This window comes from Penicillium verhagenii (genome assembly GCF_028828195.1).
Source record: "Penicillium verhagenii strain IBT 33310 chromosome Unknown utg000004l_segment0_segment0, whole genome shotgun sequence".
NCBI classification, from domain to species: domain Eukaryota; kingdom Fungi; phylum Ascomycota; class Eurotiomycetes; order Eurotiales; family Aspergillaceae; genus Penicillium; species Penicillium verhagenii.
Window position 1 is genome coordinate 338,474 of NW_026643168.1, and position 14,740 is coordinate 353,213.

General features: G+C 46.8%; 4 protein-coding genes across 4 annotated transcripts; 2 read left to right on the forward strand and 2 right to left on the reverse strand.

Moving 5' to 3' along the window:
- Window positions 1-1,052: 1,052 nt before the first annotated feature.
- Window positions 1,053-2,971, forward strand: N7466_003069 (putative bZIP transcription factor; the record flags this gene model as incomplete). Its single annotated transcript, XM_057162466.1, has 2 exons — window positions 1,053-1,795; window positions 1,870-2,971. 2 exons carry the CDS (start codon window positions 1,053-1,055, stop codon window positions 2,969-2,971), a joined length of 1,845 nt encoding a protein of 614 aa, XP_057023581.1.
- Window positions 2,972-4,536: 1,565 nt separating this feature from the next.
- Window positions 4,537-5,634, forward strand: N7466_003070 (uncharacterized protein; the record flags this gene model as incomplete). The annotated part of the gene is made up of 1 exon (XM_057162467.1): window positions 4,537-5,634. The coding sequence occupies one exon, from the start codon at window positions 4,537-4,539 to the stop codon at window positions 5,632-5,634; it is 1,098 nt and encodes a 365-aa protein (XP_057023582.1).
- A 2,628-nt stretch (window positions 5,635-8,262) lies between these two features.
- N7466_003071 (uncharacterized protein) lies at window positions 8,263-10,086 on the reverse strand (the record flags this gene model as incomplete). The annotated part of the gene is made up of 3 exons (XM_057162468.1): window positions 8,263-9,476; window positions 9,548-9,654; window positions 9,713-10,086. 3 exons carry the CDS (start codon window positions 10,084-10,086, stop codon window positions 8,263-8,265), a joined length of 1,695 nt encoding a protein of 564 aa, XP_057023583.1.
- A 2,539-nt stretch (window positions 10,087-12,625) lies between these two features.
- N7466_003072 (tetratricopeptide repeat protein) lies at window positions 12,626-14,102 on the reverse strand (the record flags this gene model as incomplete). Its single annotated transcript, XM_057162469.1, has 6 exons — window positions 12,626-12,656; window positions 12,719-12,783; window positions 12,836-13,142; window positions 13,212-13,305; window positions 13,367-13,406; window positions 13,473-14,102. 6 exons carry the CDS (start codon window positions 14,100-14,102, stop codon window positions 12,626-12,628), a joined length of 1,167 nt encoding a protein of 388 aa, XP_057023584.1.
- Window positions 14,103-14,740: the final 638 nt, after the last annotated feature.

Genomic DNA, 14,740 nt, shown 5'->3' on the forward strand with positions numbered 1-14,740 from the left:
ATTGGCCTGGGGAGCTGAAGGGCGTCATCTGGAGGGGACGAGTGATCAGTGCAGAACATCCGTGCATCGTGCATCCGCCCTGCTTTCCCGAGGTGTGCACGGGATAAAATGAACCATGGAACATGGAACATGGGAATGGAGTTGGTGGATCCTTTTTTTTCTACGGGCCGGACCCGTTGAACCAGTGATTCAGTGAAATGTATACCCACCAGAGATTTTTCTATCAACTGTGTACTACACAGTACATCTTTTGGAACGAGATCACAGTCACACTAAGAAAGAAATGATTGGAGAGGAGAGAATGTTGAATCTCGGGCAGCACAGACTTGTCTCAGCGGGCCGACAAGGGTGATCGATAGGCTATCGTCTATCGATAAGCAACGTTCCCCGCTAAAACGTGACAGTGACTCTAGAGTCTACAATGTAAAGGACTAAAGGTTCAACATTTACTTGACTTGAACTTGACAAAATCTTAATGCCCGATCAGGTCGAAGAATCTAAAAAGGGAAAAAATACAATAAACAGAATGGGTTGGAAAAAAAAAAAGTAAAGGGGAAAAATAAATAAATATGTAAATAGTATATGCGCTGCACGTCTGCCCAAGATGATGCGAAGCAGCCAATGACGGAAGAAGAGGCACGATTCTTAGTCTCCGCGCAGACCGCTCATCGTACTGTCTACTTTGACTCATTATCGTTCTTCTATACAGAACTTAAGTATCAGTGACTCGTGAAGGCCATTCGAGGTCAACCGCCCATATACTTTGCTCCGTCTTTCCCAATTCTCCATTTGCATATACTTCAAGATCATCTCGACCTTATTCTGCATTTTCCCGATTCCCACGAGTTTTATCTGTTCCCATTTTTCATCCCTCTATAACCTCCTTTTATTCGTGGTTTCTTTTTTTTCCTCCTTGAGAAATCATTTTTTTAAAAACCAGAACAGAAAAAAACACTCTTATTGCCCCGCCCCGCCCCTCTTTTTCCTTCCCTTATCGCTCACAACCACTCACACACACTATATCCACACCCTTACACACCGCCTCTTCCGCGATGGCACGGTATTCTCAGTTCGACTTCTACCAACAAAATCCATCACCATTAGATGTCACTCAGTCAGAAGAGGAGGAGATGAACGTGTTAGACGACAAGATTCTCGACTCAACCTCACCCGGTCTCTCTGATCCCCGGCGTGCCTCATACGACACCGAGGCCGCCTACTCACATCGGAATTCCGTCTGGTCCAACTACTCAGCTGGCTCCGATCAGTCTCGTCCAAACTCGCATCTGGCTCAGGCCGTTTTGGATTCGGGCGTTCCCTTTATCTCCGTCGAAGGGGCCCACTATGCGCAACCATGGTCTCTCTCCAGGAACGCTTCCGGTTCATGTACGCCAACCGCCTACGACCAGTATCCTTCAGAGGCCGAGAGCACTTCTGCGCCCTTCCAGGGAGGCGCGGTAGGTCCGGTCGGATCCATCCCCATGGGTGCGGTTTCATATCGTGGTGCCATGGGTTTCCAGCCGACGGGTGGGGTCGCCATGTCCCCGCAGTCTAGCCAAGGTTGGATGCCGGCGCCTATGGATTTGTCCGATGCTCTTCCATCCAAAAGCTTATATCGCAACGGATCACCGTTGACTATCAGACGAGATGGAATCCGCAAGAAGAACGCTCGCTTTGAGATCCCTGCCGAACGGACTTTGAGTAATATCGACCATCTGATCAATCAGTCAACAAATGACGATGAGATCAAAGAGCTCAAGCAGCAGAAGCGGTTACTCCGGAATCGTCAAGCAGCGTAAGTTGGGTTCGAAATATGGAGAACACTGGTTTGTTCTGTCGTTGCTGACTTTACTTTTCTTTGCCAAATAGATTGGACTCACGCCAACGCAAGAAACTCCATACTGAGAAGTTGGAGGAAGAAAAGAAGCAATATTCTCATGCGATGACCCAAATGGAGGAGGCTGTCGCCAGGCTTCAAAAGCGAGAGGCGGAACTGATGCGCGAACAGGCCGACTGGATGGCCCAACAGCAACAGATCACCCAATACCTCGAAAGCTTGCACATTGAGAAGGATGAGATGATCCGTGTCCACACTTTGGAGACTGCCGAGCTTCGAAAGAAGAACAACATTTTGATGGAGACGGTTGAGAAGTTTGAGCGTGGCGTCAAACCCGGCATGGAACCCCATGCTGGCGAGTTCGGATTTGAGACCATGTCGATGGATGATCATCCATGGGACGAATTCTCAATGGCAAACGGACTCTCTATGCAAGACCAAATGCCTGCTTCTGCTCCACCCCCATCGCATGCCCTCACCCAGGTCAACGAGAGAGCAGAGAAGCCCTCGAACACGGATCATCCATTCAGCTGGAATGCATTCTACATGTGTCTGCTCTTCGGTGCATACATCGCTTCAAACAACACCGTGCTACCCGGCCGGAGCCTTCCGCAGCTGTCGGAGGAGTACCGCGCCGAGTCGGCCAATGTACTTAAAGCAGTGCTAGCCTCCTCCCCGTCGGATGTTGCCCACCCCACCAACGCAGTAGCTGCAGCTGCTAGCGCATTGCCCAGCGCAGCCACCATGACCGACATTGACATGACCCAAATGGGACCTGCCATGGGTGGGCCTTCTGCTTTAGACGAACTGCACGATACGCTGGTCATCCCAACTGAGGATCAAGAGCGCGCACAGGTCTTCGCTATGAATGTTGATCAGTATAATTCACTGACAACCTTTGACGAGAACAATGGCTTCAAACCTCAGCCACCGTCGAACCTTCAACAAGCACTGGCGGCGATGCGCCACAACGCGGCTCAGCATTCTCGGATGCATGATGCCACTTCCAATGTATACACTAGGTCACTGATGTGGGAGCAAGTTCCACAGAAGGTGATTCACGATTTCCGTCGTATGGTTCAGGAGTTTGGGGCCGCCCCGGTCAAGCAGGAGATGGGCTTCCAGTCCGTTTGACTAGGGGGTTCCACTCTGACCAAGACCTCTAGCTGAAGCTAGGTCATTACGACGGAAATCACAATGCCGGCAACGGTTTCTCCACTGCGCGCCTTGATAGACCACGCAATTTCCCTGTAATGATTCCTTGTTTCTATTCTTTCCTTTCTTCCACCACCATTTTTACCTTTCTACCTTCCTTCTTCTTTCTGTCATATTTTTGGTTCTATTTGTTTATTGCCGTGATGATCTGTTAGCGAATTTTTTTCTGGAGCGAATTTTGTGTTCTTTTTATGGGAGGAGGGAGGATTCTATTATTATCAAATCATACGGGGAATGATGTACATGGGATGTGGGATTTTGATTACTGGATGCGACACGAGCTATGAAGATCCACTGAAGGTTGTTTGCTTTGATTTTTTTTTCCAGCGTTGGTATAAGCGGAGACAGCATTCGGGATGGGTTGTTTCCTTTTTTTTATGTTTGAATTACGGATTATGGATTATCTTCTTTGTCAATGTTTCCCTCTACGGAGTATCTCCGGGAGGTTTGATGCCTTTTGTTTTCTCCCAAGGTTGACTTGGCTTTTTTTTCCCCTGTTCGAGCGTTTAACTAAACCCTGGATTGGCGGCGACGCCCTGGATGACTTGTTACGACTGATACGATGCAATCGGAAACGATTTCCGACCTTTATGATGACATGGATTTTTAATTGGGTCGCATGGCGCGGTTATGCCCGATCTCTTTACGGCTGGGGCTTCTGATCTGGTTTCCACCACTGAACTACTGCCTATTGTTTCTATATCAAATGCCATTCTTTCAGTGATTATTACTTACCATTTTCTCTTCTGCCATTTTTTTATTTTTAAGGAAAACTTAATTGCTATACTTACTATACTCTCTAGGCTTTTTCTTTCGGTCATGATCACGAAAAAGAATCGTCATCCTGTTGTTCTGTCCACTTTATCGTTAGCCGAAGGACCTTGGGAGCAAGTCACCTCGTGGCAACGCCCAATCACTCCCCCTGGAATTTTCCGATTTCTGGTCCACTGCGAGGCACTGGAGTCACACTCGGACCTGATTCCATGGGCTTTCCAAGATTCCAAGACGTTTGGTGGGTTCGATATCTCTTTATTCTGGGTCTAGGTCGTGTTGCGGGTGCATGGTTATACTGCGTCACAACGGAACACCCCCCATATTGTCCACCACAACCCTTTCAGGATCAATTTTTAACACATATCAGATAATTTATTACACTTTTCAAATCTTACTAGATCCATAGTGCCGACCTAACTCAACCAACCCATCTTGGTGGAGGGGGCCAAAACTCGCGGCCAGGGTTCTCGCAACTCCCAAGGTACTCAAGAACAGCGGAGACGCCGATTTTGAGAGATTTTCACATTTTTCGCATTTATAAAATGGCAGGGAAGATCCTACCTTTTCTAGACCAGCACAAATCTCCCTTCATTCTTTTCATCTCTTTTTGAGTTCTTCTCAGCCCTTCCAGATTGATTCGACATCAATTGTCGAATTCATATCAATCGCACTGGAAGTAGTAGCCGGTTTCTATAGCCCGCAACGCCAAAATGGTCTTCGACCCTCACAATGTCGACCTCACAACCGCCGACCCAACAGAAGTAGTCTGCTACCTCGATCTCACAACAAATGATTACAACGGCCAGCTCGGCGCGCGTATCTCCGCCATCTTCGTCATCGGCATCGTCTCCTCAATCGCAACATTCTTCCCCGTCGTTGCTCAACGGGCTCCCCGCCTCCGCATTCCGCTCTATGTCTACCTCTTCGCCAAGTACTTCGGTGCAGGCGTCATCATCGCAACAGCTTTCATCCATCTTCTCGATCCCGCATACTCGGAGATCGGCTCCGACAGCTGCGTGGGCATGACAGGCCACTGGGCAGACTACTCCTGGTGCCCGGCAATTGTCCTAACCAGTCTCATGCTCATTTTCCTGATGGACTTCGGCGCAGAGCGCTACGTCGAGAAGAAATACGGGCTCTGCCGCGATGACCCGGAACCTATCATGACCTCTGGCGTGCAGATTCAAAATGAAACAGAGCTTTCGCACTCGCACTCGCACCCACATCGCCACTCTATCGAGCGTCCAGGTTCGCAGGATAAGCAGATGAAAGAGCTCGAGTCGCAATCCACTGATTCAGAGACCGGTGCCATCGAGCGCTCCTTCAGACAGCAGATCGCCGCCTTCCTGATCCTGGAATTCGGTGTCATCTTCCACTCCGTTATCATTGGCTTGAACCTTGGCGTCACAGGCTCGGAGTTCGCAACCCTATACCCCGTCCTCGTCTTCCACCAGTCCTTTGAAGGTCTAGGTATTGGTGCCAGAATGTCTTCCATTCCCTTCAAAAAGGGTAGTTGGTTGCCCTGGGCCCTGTGCTCAGCTTACGGTCTCACAACGCCCATCTCCATCGCGATTGGTCTGGGCGTACGGACAACCTACAACTCTGGCTCGTTCACTGCGAACGTCGTCTCTGGTGTTCTCGATTCTGTCTCGGCCGGTATTCTCATCTACACTGGTCTTGTTGAGTTGCTTGCTCGGGACTTTTTGTTTGATCCTCACCGTACCCAGGATGATAAGCGCCTTGCTTTCATGGTTTGCTCTTTGTTCCTTGGTGCAGGTATTATGGCTTTGCTCGGAAAGTGGGCATAAGTCAGCTGCTTTTCCTAGTTTTGATTTGTTTGTCTTTGCTTGTTCGGAGAGTGACAGAGGTGATATACCCCGGTGTGTTCGATGTCATACCATTTCTTGTTGGATAGATGGATAGATTGGTAGATCTGATTGGATCTTGATGGATTTGAATATGGTGAAAATAATCAGAGAATGATATTGAGTTTGAGTTTTATTCTTGTGCAACGGTTGTAATTAGGGCTCGAGATAACATACGTATTATCCGAAATTAAGCTAGGGCCATTATTCTTACCCTGATGGCCTTGGCTTTATAATTGGCCCATATAATAACACTATAAAATAAGATCGTCGCCTAAAAATTGCTGCCTATGTATAATAACCAGATATTTACTCTTTATCAAGGTGTTACATACGCTGTGGGAAACAGTGGCTGCATGGTCTACTAAGAATCCTACATACTAGTTTGCAGTCGCCCCCCCCCCCCCCGCCTGCATCACAGGTGGCCTATGCACCTTTCTGATCATTACACCCCCAATAATCTTTTTTTTCGTTGACATGATAGATTTGAGCTCCAAATACCTTGAAGGTAGATTCATGCAAATTTCAGGAGTTTAAAATTATTTTTGGTATGGTGGTCAAGCAATTTCTTCAAAATGGTGCAAAAGGGATGAACAAAAACGATTATCGCTTTTTTTTTGCGCCTTGCTCAATATAACAGTTGATAGGCAAAATCTTCATACTTCAATAACACCAGCACCTTTGACTATTTTTGATTTACAAAATTAACACATGGTAGAAATACTCTAATCTTGAATTCCTGGAAGTTTCAGTTAATTTAAATCAATATTGGTGGTGGAAACAGGAGTTGAAAATACAGTTCATTTTTTACTAGCAAAACATTTCCCCCTACAAATGCTGTTGAAAACCTTCATCATGAGTTTACTCCACCAATACTTGATATTTTTCTTTAAAATCAAGTATCTTATTTTCTAATAACCTAGGGAGTATACTGTATGAATTTGAGCTATTCAGATATCTTTATGAAGTTGTGGTGAAGTAATTCATGAAAAATGGTAAAAAATGGGGTGACCAAAAAGATTATCGCTTTTTTTCGCGCCTTACTCTATATAACAGTTGATAGGTAAAATCTCTATACTTTGATCACACTACCACCTTTGGTTATTTTTGATTAATAAAATTAATATGTGGTAGGAATTCTCTAATCTTGAGTTCCTGAAAGTTTCAGTCAATTGAAGTTAGTATTGGTGGTGGGAAAAGGGATTGAAAAGATAGTTCATTTTTAACTAGTAAAACATTACCCCCTACAAATGCTGCTGAAAACCTTTATCATGACTTTACTCCACCAATACTTGATATTTCTTTTCAAAATCATGTATGCTATTTTCTAATAGGCTAGAGAGTATGCTGTGTAAATTTGAGCTATTTAGATATCTTTGTGAAGTTGTTGTGAAGAAATTAATGAAAAATGGTGTAAAATGGTATGACCAAAAAGAATTATCGCTTTTTGCTGCGCCTTGCTCTATATAACACTTGGTAGTCAAAATCCCTATACTTCGATAAAGCCACCAACTTTGACTATTCTCATCTTATATAATTAATATGTGGTAGAAATCATCTACTCTTGACTCCCCGAAAGTATCAGTTCATTTGAATCAGGAATGGTGGAGGATAAATGAATTTAAAAAGACTGTCTAGTTATAGCTGGCAAAACATTCTCTACTAATACATACCATCCAGCACAAGAACACCCTTCAGTAATACCACTATTATAGAGTATTTCTATCATCCAGGCCTAAAAGCTTTATATCCTTCACAGTCTTATTACATATCTGTGAGAGCAGTAGCTAGCTAAAATCGTAAATGGTGATGTATATGAATACATACTATACATTTCCCCTACATACTTCACAGCGAGCCACTCTTTCAAGTTTACCTAAGGATCATCTTTTCTGAATGGCTTGAATCTTGGTATATTGTCTATATAGTAGAGTAGTTGATTCAAAATTTAACGTTTATACTTCACTAAAGTCTATATTTACCTAGTGAGTAGTAAAATTGGTGTTACCCCCGGCAACTCACCGCTTGATTATTTACCTGCTAAAAATAACGCATGCTCCCTTATATCTAATCCCAAACCCTGATTTTGGTCGTCGTTCGAGAGACTAATACTGTAATACCTATGATAATATAGAAAGTAGATAAACTTGCTATTGCCTTACTAACTGATTGCTTTATTGTTTACCTGCCTGAAATAATATGTGCTCCCTTACTACTAGTAAGTAGTAAAACTTATTGTTGCCGCGGCAACCGATGACCGCTTGACTGTTTACCTATATAAAATAACGCGCGCTCCCTTATATCCAATATCAAACCTGTGTTTTGGTCGTCGTTCAAGAGACCCACGATATCCACAATACTATGCGTAAGAAGCCTAATTGCACTTGAGGCATTAAAAACATGAACACGCACCCGGGCATGAACTTGGCAATGTATATGCTTGGAAGGAGACTGATAAGAAAAAGTAATATTTATTTATTAAATCCTAGTAAAAGGCTATTTAGTTGTCGTACCAAAGACAAAGAATTACCCAGTCACCCGAGGTCTATCCCATCAATCTTGGAATCTCATCTAGTAGACAGGCAGCTTGTACGCATTGAGATCGTATGTGAAAGCATTCACCGAGTCCTGATCATAGACACACTGGAAAGTCTTAGCATTGTTAGTCCACAAAGGACGCAATGGCCAGCGGCACATAGTAGCCTCAATCTCAGCGGAACCAGCCAAGGTAGCCGGAGGGGTTCCCTTCTCAACCCACTCGATAACCGTCTGGAGAGTGGTCTGGGGCCAAGGAGCGTTGGGCTCGTATTCATTAGTGGAGCAGTGTCCGACACCGGGGATGAGGAAGAGACGGTAGAAGTCATCGACGGCGGCAGCACCCTCGCGGTATCCCTTCTCGGGGAACATGATCGAGCGCACAGAGTCCCAGTAGCGGACCGATGAGGCGGTGGGGATGGAGTAATCCTGTTCACCGTGGACGTGGAGGACCTTGCCGCCGGCGGCTTGGAAATCGGTGAGATCGGGGTACGTGGTTTGGAGGATATCGCCGTATTTGGCCTGCGACAGGATCATCCACTCCTTCAATGTGTCGTAGGTAACGCCCTCCAGGCTATCGATGTTCTCGGCATCCTTGATGAAATCGATGAACTGCGCGATCCAGATACCGCCCAGACCGCTGATATCGAGCTCGTAGCTATCAGTCTCGGAGTTGTACTCGGTCTGCAAATCGGTGAAGGTAGAACCGGGCTGGTAGCTGAAGTAGACGCGCTTGCCGTCAGAGTCATACAGGCCCTTCCAGTAGGTCTTGACAAGTTCGATGGCCTTGGCAGAGACGGTGCCCGATGAAGCGGGGGTGCTAGAGCCGTAGCCGGAGGAAGCGGCGCAGGTGTAGGATGCTCCCTCGATCTTGTCCCAGTTCAGGTGAGCAAGGCAAAGATCGGACCGAGCGACGACTCCGTCGGTCTTGCCGTCGAGGGGATCACAGCTTTCAATGGTCATGTTCATGATCTTCTCGAGCTCGCAGTTGGAGGGGAAGTAGTTCAGGTTCTTCTGCATGACGTTGCCGCTCAGGTGGTTGGTTTGCTGCTGGGCCCAGCGGAAAGCAGGAGCACCGGCGACGACACCGTCGAACTGGTCTGGGAATCGCTGAACCTGACTCCATCCTTCACGACCTCCCTCAGAGCATCCCTGGTAGTAGGAGTAGATCTTGTCTTTAGAAGCCACGTCGTAGATGTTGCGGGTCAGCTCCTTGCCGAAGGTGGCGAGTTCGTTGTGTGCTTGGTAGCCTATCGCAAATCCAATTGTTAGCCTGGTTCAGAAGAGAGAGATGTGTATGTGAAGCATTTGCCGATCTTACCCCACATGTAAGTCGCCTGCCAGTTGATAGTTCCATTAGCCAGCAGAGCAGCCGAGCTGAATTGAGTATCAAAGCTTCCAAATCCTCCATCAGTCAGGCCACCGACACTGTTAATCCTATTAGCAAGAGCTCGAGAACACATAGCAAATCATGTAGACGACGTACCCTCCAGCAATCAAAGCGGTAGGAATGGAAGAGCTTCCAGAGTTGATAGCCCAACCACCACCACCAGTGGAGACATAACGGTTCTCGAACTTGGCCGGCTCAGGCAGCCAGTACTGCACATGAACTACATCTCCATCAATGCCATCGTGAGAGTAGGCAAAAGTCAAATTGCAGTAGTTGAAGGTATCAGTAGGGTAGAAAATAGAGGTGGCGGTGAAATTGGTCACAACGCTGGTCGAAACGGAAGACGAGTCAATTGTGATTCCATCAATGGCACCGATGGGCAATGCTGCCTTCGCATAGGCATCAGTACAGATTGAGTCCAGAGTCTTCGCAGAAACTGCAGTTGCCAGGGCAATGGCCGAATAACGCATATTGGATTGTTAGTGTAGTTTGCTGCTGAGGAATTGAGGCAAGAGACCTGCCTTTCATAGTATTTATACTAAACATTTTTTTTTTCATTCTTATCTAAATCATCTGTAGCTAACCCCTGGGATGAATCCGGGGTAAACCCCGGAGTTTGCGTTGAGGGTTAAATATTGTACCGGTCCCCACACTAAACTGGTCTGGAGTGTGGGGAGAACCGGGTCAAGGGGACTTTGATCCTCTGTTTTGAACAACTTTGACTGGATTTCCTCCTATTTTGGTTACCCTAAGCTTCTTTGCTAGGTTTAGCGTCGAATATAGTGTAAAATGGAAGGCTTGTTGCTTTGATTCTGCTGTGCTGCTGCGTCATCTTTCCCCCGCAAATGTCCACGGATGTCCACTTTGTCCACTTTGCCCTCTCCCATTTCCCTTGGATATAGACTCCGTACCAACTCGCAGTACCAAAAAGACCTACTAAAGGTCTGGTGTAGCGAGATGACCCCCGCAGACTTGGGATCGTTGAGTGGATCTTCCGAATGTCCCGGCGTCGCTATGTATGCTCTCCATTGAATTGTTGGGATTATCACGGGAGGTCACTAGCCCCAATGTAGGACGAAGATCTTCATTTTATCATGCATATTGCATTTGTTACACACATCGAATAAAAAACCCACTGCAAGTCCAGTTGCCCCGTGTTTTTCCCTTCCAGCTTTTTAGTGTTTGAATATCGCATATGCCAAAATTGTGTGGGATTCGGCATTCTGGGGTACCCCAGATTACATGGTGTGGACTGTGGAGGGTATAGAAACCCCCACAACATTCCAACGGGGGGAAATTACGAATACGAATGCTAAATCTCCATTTCCCCAGCTCAACGTCTGAAATTGCCACAAAATAAATAAGCCGAAGTTCATCTTACATGGATAATTCCCCGAACAAGGTTTTCCCCCGGTCTTCCTGCAGAGCTTGTCTCCACAGCATAATATCCCGCCCTGATCATCGGGCCCGATTACTCCATTCAGACGTGATATGACCGCTCAGACGTGCGGGGATCACCAACCCCGTTTTCTCATGAGCTCGCTAGGTTGAGCATATACCCGCAAGCTTTACACCAGCTTCGGTTTTCTCGAGCTACAGCAAGTAGTTTTTCGTGAATCCATTTGTGATGCTTACATGGGATTAGATTGGTCACAAGAAGTAACTCATTCCAAGGTTCGCGAATATATTATGTACTTAGGTCAATGCAAGGTCAAGAATAGCCGTGGGTGGCTTCTCGCGCTTCAGATTTGGAGGCATGAAGTCAATTCGAGTCCCCAATGACAAAATCTGGAAGCTTTTGAGCTTTCTCTGGGGCTGGTATACTGGTGTTCTCCTTTGCGACTTAAGAGACGGCATTTGACGCAACTTTAAAGTGACATATTTGTCTACCACTTCGCCGGGTTACGCCTCTGCAAGGCTATATGAAATGAGTTACATCTCAGACATCAGTATCAGCTGGACAAGCACTTATTTATACCTGGTCCGCTTGTTTCAATGTTGTCTTGGGTTCCTGCATCATGTGGTGAAAGCCAAACTACTGCTTATGCAGCTAAGAATAATCAAGATGAATACACCTTCTCTTCAATGCTTTTCAAGTATCACCAATGATTAAGTGCTTGCACAAGCGTTCAAATAGAAGTTGACAGCTATGTCGATCAGAGATCAACATTCAATGATCCACTGGGTGTCCGGCTGTTAGATCGTCTATCCCCTTCCAAAGCCTATTTCAACCTGTGGCTGTTTTGGAGCCTTCCAAGTCCTCCGTAGTCACGCCCTCTGGCAGAAACTCGTAATGATAGCTGAGCAATGGCATTGAGCAGTTGTTTAACGGAAGAAAGGGACATCAAGAATGGAAGAGGACAATCCTTTGAAGCACTGCTGACATGCACGGTGGGCAAGAATGTGTACCCCAGGGAATGACGACATCAATTGCAGTGCTGAAGCAAGGGTCAATGCTAACCCTCCTCCCTGCCAAACAAGCCAGCTCTCACTAGCCTATTGATCCTTTGCACTCGAACCTTTGAATCTTGATCGTCTTGGACACCTCACATGTGCAGCATACTTGCTTTATTTCAACTGTTCGGTATACTGTAGTTCTCTTAGTCGGGCCTTAGAGCTGGCTGGTCTTTAGTTGTTCTGTTGGGTTTGAGTTTGACCCCTGTCTCGTCAGCTCCTTAATCAAGCATAGCGCACCTGTCATACATTCCCTACGGAGATTCGGGCCGAATCGAGGTTTTGCCTCGGTATGCTTACTCTCCCCTAATCGACTGCATAGAGTAATGCCCGTGTTTGCCGCGAGAGATACACAGCATCTTGTCACCTTCCCAGGTTCACGCGAGTAGAATCATTTTCGAATTCTTGTATTGACAGATATGTACATGCCACGTTAATATCATCCATAGAATCGTTATACATAAGATAAATGCGATAGATCAAGAAACTCATCAGTCATGCAGGTAGTAAGTGGTAGCACATGGCGAAATTAAGATCAAAATCGCAGTAATCCCTTTATTTCGGGTTGTATTTCTCTTTCCAGATCCTGTCAAGTACGTTAGCACATCCATATGTAGATAGTCCACGTTTATCAATCTCATCGCATACCATGAGTTACCCACAGTGGGACAACCACTCTCCTCGGCCAGTCGGTAATACTTGGCCGCCTTGAACTGTAATCACACATTAGTATGAAGCCAACAAATCAAAAGACAGATGACATACCTTCTCCTTCTTCCCACCAAATCCCTCAAGATAACACCAAGCAACCTCATTCATAGCATCGGTATCACCAAGGTTCGCTGCAGTTTCATAGTATTGCCTTGCAGCAGCGGGATCTTTCGCTACACCCCAGCCGTTGCGGAAGCAGTTTGCCAGCTCAAAAATAGCAAGCACGAGCTCTCCTTTGGCGGCTCCACCTTTTTTAATACCGGCACGTAGAGCCTCGGCTTCGATGGCTGCTGAGTTTGATGCTGCGGCGGAGAGGTAGGTTACGGCTTGCGCTTCGTCTTTGGTGCAACCCCAGCCGTGTCTAGAATGTAATATATATAGATGAGCGAGGGTCGTGTAAGGGGTTTATCGGGATGGCGAGTATACGTACCGAAGCGCAAGTCCGTATAGAACTTGACTGAGAGGATTATTTGCACCATTGGGATTCGCAAGTTGACCAAACATCTGGGTGGATCGTTCTAGGTCTATGGTGAATGTTCGTTAGCTAACATCCATAAAAGAGACGTGGAATAGCCATAAACTCACCACCTGATTCATGTAGTCGGATCGCTTCCTGGATATTGGTCTAAAGAAACACAGAACAGGTTAGCAGCACATTCCAAACTCCCAGCCAAAAGAAATATATACATACATCATCCTGCAACTCTCCAGCCCGACTCCGGCTGGAACTCCTAGATCGCCCACCCCACTGCCCCGAGAGATCCATTTCAGACTGCAACGGCGACCCAAGTCCCCCAAATTGCGGATGATGCTGCGCAAGCACAGTAGCCCTCTTCTCCCACGCCGCCTCCCGCTCCTGCTTATCCCCGCCCACATCATCTGCAATCTGCGGCAAATCTTGTGGAATATTCACCGACGAGTCGCGCGAATCGCTGCGACTGCGCCGGGAATCGCGGTGCAGCAGATTTGATAGTCGGCGCTCAGGGTGGGGTGGAGAGGGACTCGAGAGCGACTCTGAGCGGGAGGCCCGGTTGCGGGTGAAGAGTTGGAAACTGCGGCGGGATGTGCTGGTAGAGGCGCGGGGGGAGTCGAGGGAGTCTGTGTGGGATCTGATGCTGGTTGGCGAGAATGGAGGGTCGTCTGCGTGGGTCGGCGGCGATATGACTTCTTCGCCAAAAGTGTCTGAGCGGAGGAAGGTGAATTCGGGAGGTGACGGGGAAGCGGGGATGGTTCTTATGGGTGGTGGCGGAGGTGCTCGAGGGGAGGATGTGTTAGTTGTGAGGTCCTCGCGTTTGTGGAGGATATTGCGGATGGAAGGCATGGTGGTTGTATGCTGGAAGCTCTATGGTGTGTTGATCTGCGATATGCGATGCAATGCGGAGTTTGCGGGGAGGAGGGGCTGGGGGAGAGTCTCAAGTAGTAGAATGGAACTTGAAGACAGAGGCAAATAGTGTTGAGATACGGAAAATAATCTTCAATTTTCAACATTTGAAGTCTGCTTCAAAAGACAGAACAACTCCAGCGCGTAAGAATAGAAATAGAAACATAGTGGCTGTGTCCCTGCAAACGGCCCAGGGCGTTCCTTGGGTCTGGTCGGCGGCTAACCCACACAAAGGACAATATATACGAGACGCTCGCGAGTTGCCCGAATGTCCACATGTATTTGAATCTTGAGATTTTTTTAAAGAGAGCTTAGTATGATTTATGCAGAAGTTAGAAATAAGACTACTAGTAGATTTATCTGATAGAGATCAGTTCCACATGTGGCTGTCGTCCCTGCATTTTAGCGGGTCTGATGTCAACCCGCGTTAGGAGCCAAGTACATGAACAATGCCACATCACGGTTCTGGTTATGACGTGGTCAACATCAGTTGATGCATGAAAGACGAGAGAAAAATTCAAAGGGATATTTTCCACCATAAAGACAGGAATATAAGCCCATTCGACCTTGACTATTCC